We start from the raw sequence: 1,257 nt of genomic DNA on the forward strand, positions 1-1,257 counted from the left end.
ATAATCATTTGAGCAATACATAAGGCTTGAAATATACAATAATACTCACTAAGCTACACTGATTAGATGGCACAGTATGAAATTGCTACGAACTTCTTATTATAACAAGCATTTTCGGTAGGTCTTTTCAGAGAATTACTTTATTATTGGCTCGAAGTCAATGGTCTTCAGGGTGTCATTTTCCATACACATGAGTGAAAGCCACTTCAAACGATGCTGGTCCATTGGCTACGAAGCAGATTTTTTTTATAATTTTATTCTTGAAAAAGAACGTTCTCCTGTACAGTCGGTCACCATCATGCACATGAACTCTCTGAGTGCATTTTCAACATTCAAGAATACAGATCTCAAACTGTCCAAAATTAATTTTCTGTACAGTGCAGGGAGAGTATCACAATTTCCATCAAGAACCATGTTGTGCTTGAGATGCTCATATTCATTTAAAAGGTCATCATAATTCAGGTCTTTGTGATACATATTAGCCAGATGGTCCCACTTCTTCTTTTGTGCATCAGAAGCAGTGGTTTTCAAATCACTGAAGAAAGAAAACAGATTTCCAATCTGTGAATAAGCCTTTACAGGTTTTGTCAGTTCAAAGATTAGAGTGTCCAGAATAGGGAGGAAAGTTTCCAATTTGAATTTTTCGGGTTCAGTGTTAGGTACTTCTTCTGCTGATCCATCATATCTACTAAGACGAACACTTCGTTTTCGTTCTCGTTTTTTTCCATCACTGTAATCTGTATCTGGACACATACTCCTGGCTTTGAATTCACATACACTAAATTTGTCTCTAGTTTCCTGAAGGTAGCTTTTCATAGACTCAGGAAGATTCGTGGCAACAAGGATGTTCACGTCCTTTGATTGCAGGACCTTATTTGTTTTGTTCATTCTTTTTAGCATGTCATTCTAAAGAATTGTGAAATAGATTGTTTCCAGGTTTTCATTTGTTTGCTCAACCCTTCTGCCTTTCGCCTTGTATTCACTTGCTGTTTATTATCAGCTTATAGAGAATCCAGTGTATATTTCATTTTCTATTTTTACCCCCATACTGAGGATGAACAGCATCAAATACAACGCATGAACAGCATCAAAATGTGCTGACAATGTGTGTCAGACAAACGCTTGACTACGAAATCTTTTCCTAAAAATGATGTTAATACATTCCAGCGATAAGTACAATCAGCATAAAATGAATACAGATGTTGTATAAAGTAAAAAAAATTGACAGTCCGTAGACACCACTCTGCTGCTTTTACT

At 36.2% G+C, this 1,257-nt stretch overlaps 1 protein-coding gene across 1 annotated transcript; it reads right to left on the bottom strand.

The window, feature by feature from the left end:
• Positions 1 to 246: 246 nt before the first annotated feature.
• On the bottom strand, positions 247 to 888 carry LOC123765368 (uncharacterized). Its single transcript, XM_045753914.2, has one exon. The coding sequence runs from the start codon at positions 886 to 888 to the stop codon at positions 247 to 249; it is 642 nt and encodes a 213-aa protein (XP_045609870.2).
• Positions 889 to 1,257: the final 369 nt, after the last annotated feature.

Source organism: Procambarus clarkii, chromosome 33 (genome assembly GCF_040958095.1).
Source record: "Procambarus clarkii isolate CNS0578487 chromosome 33, FALCON_Pclarkii_2.0, whole genome shotgun sequence".
Lineage (NCBI taxonomy): Eukaryota > Metazoa > Arthropoda > Malacostraca > Decapoda > Cambaridae > Procambarus > Procambarus clarkii.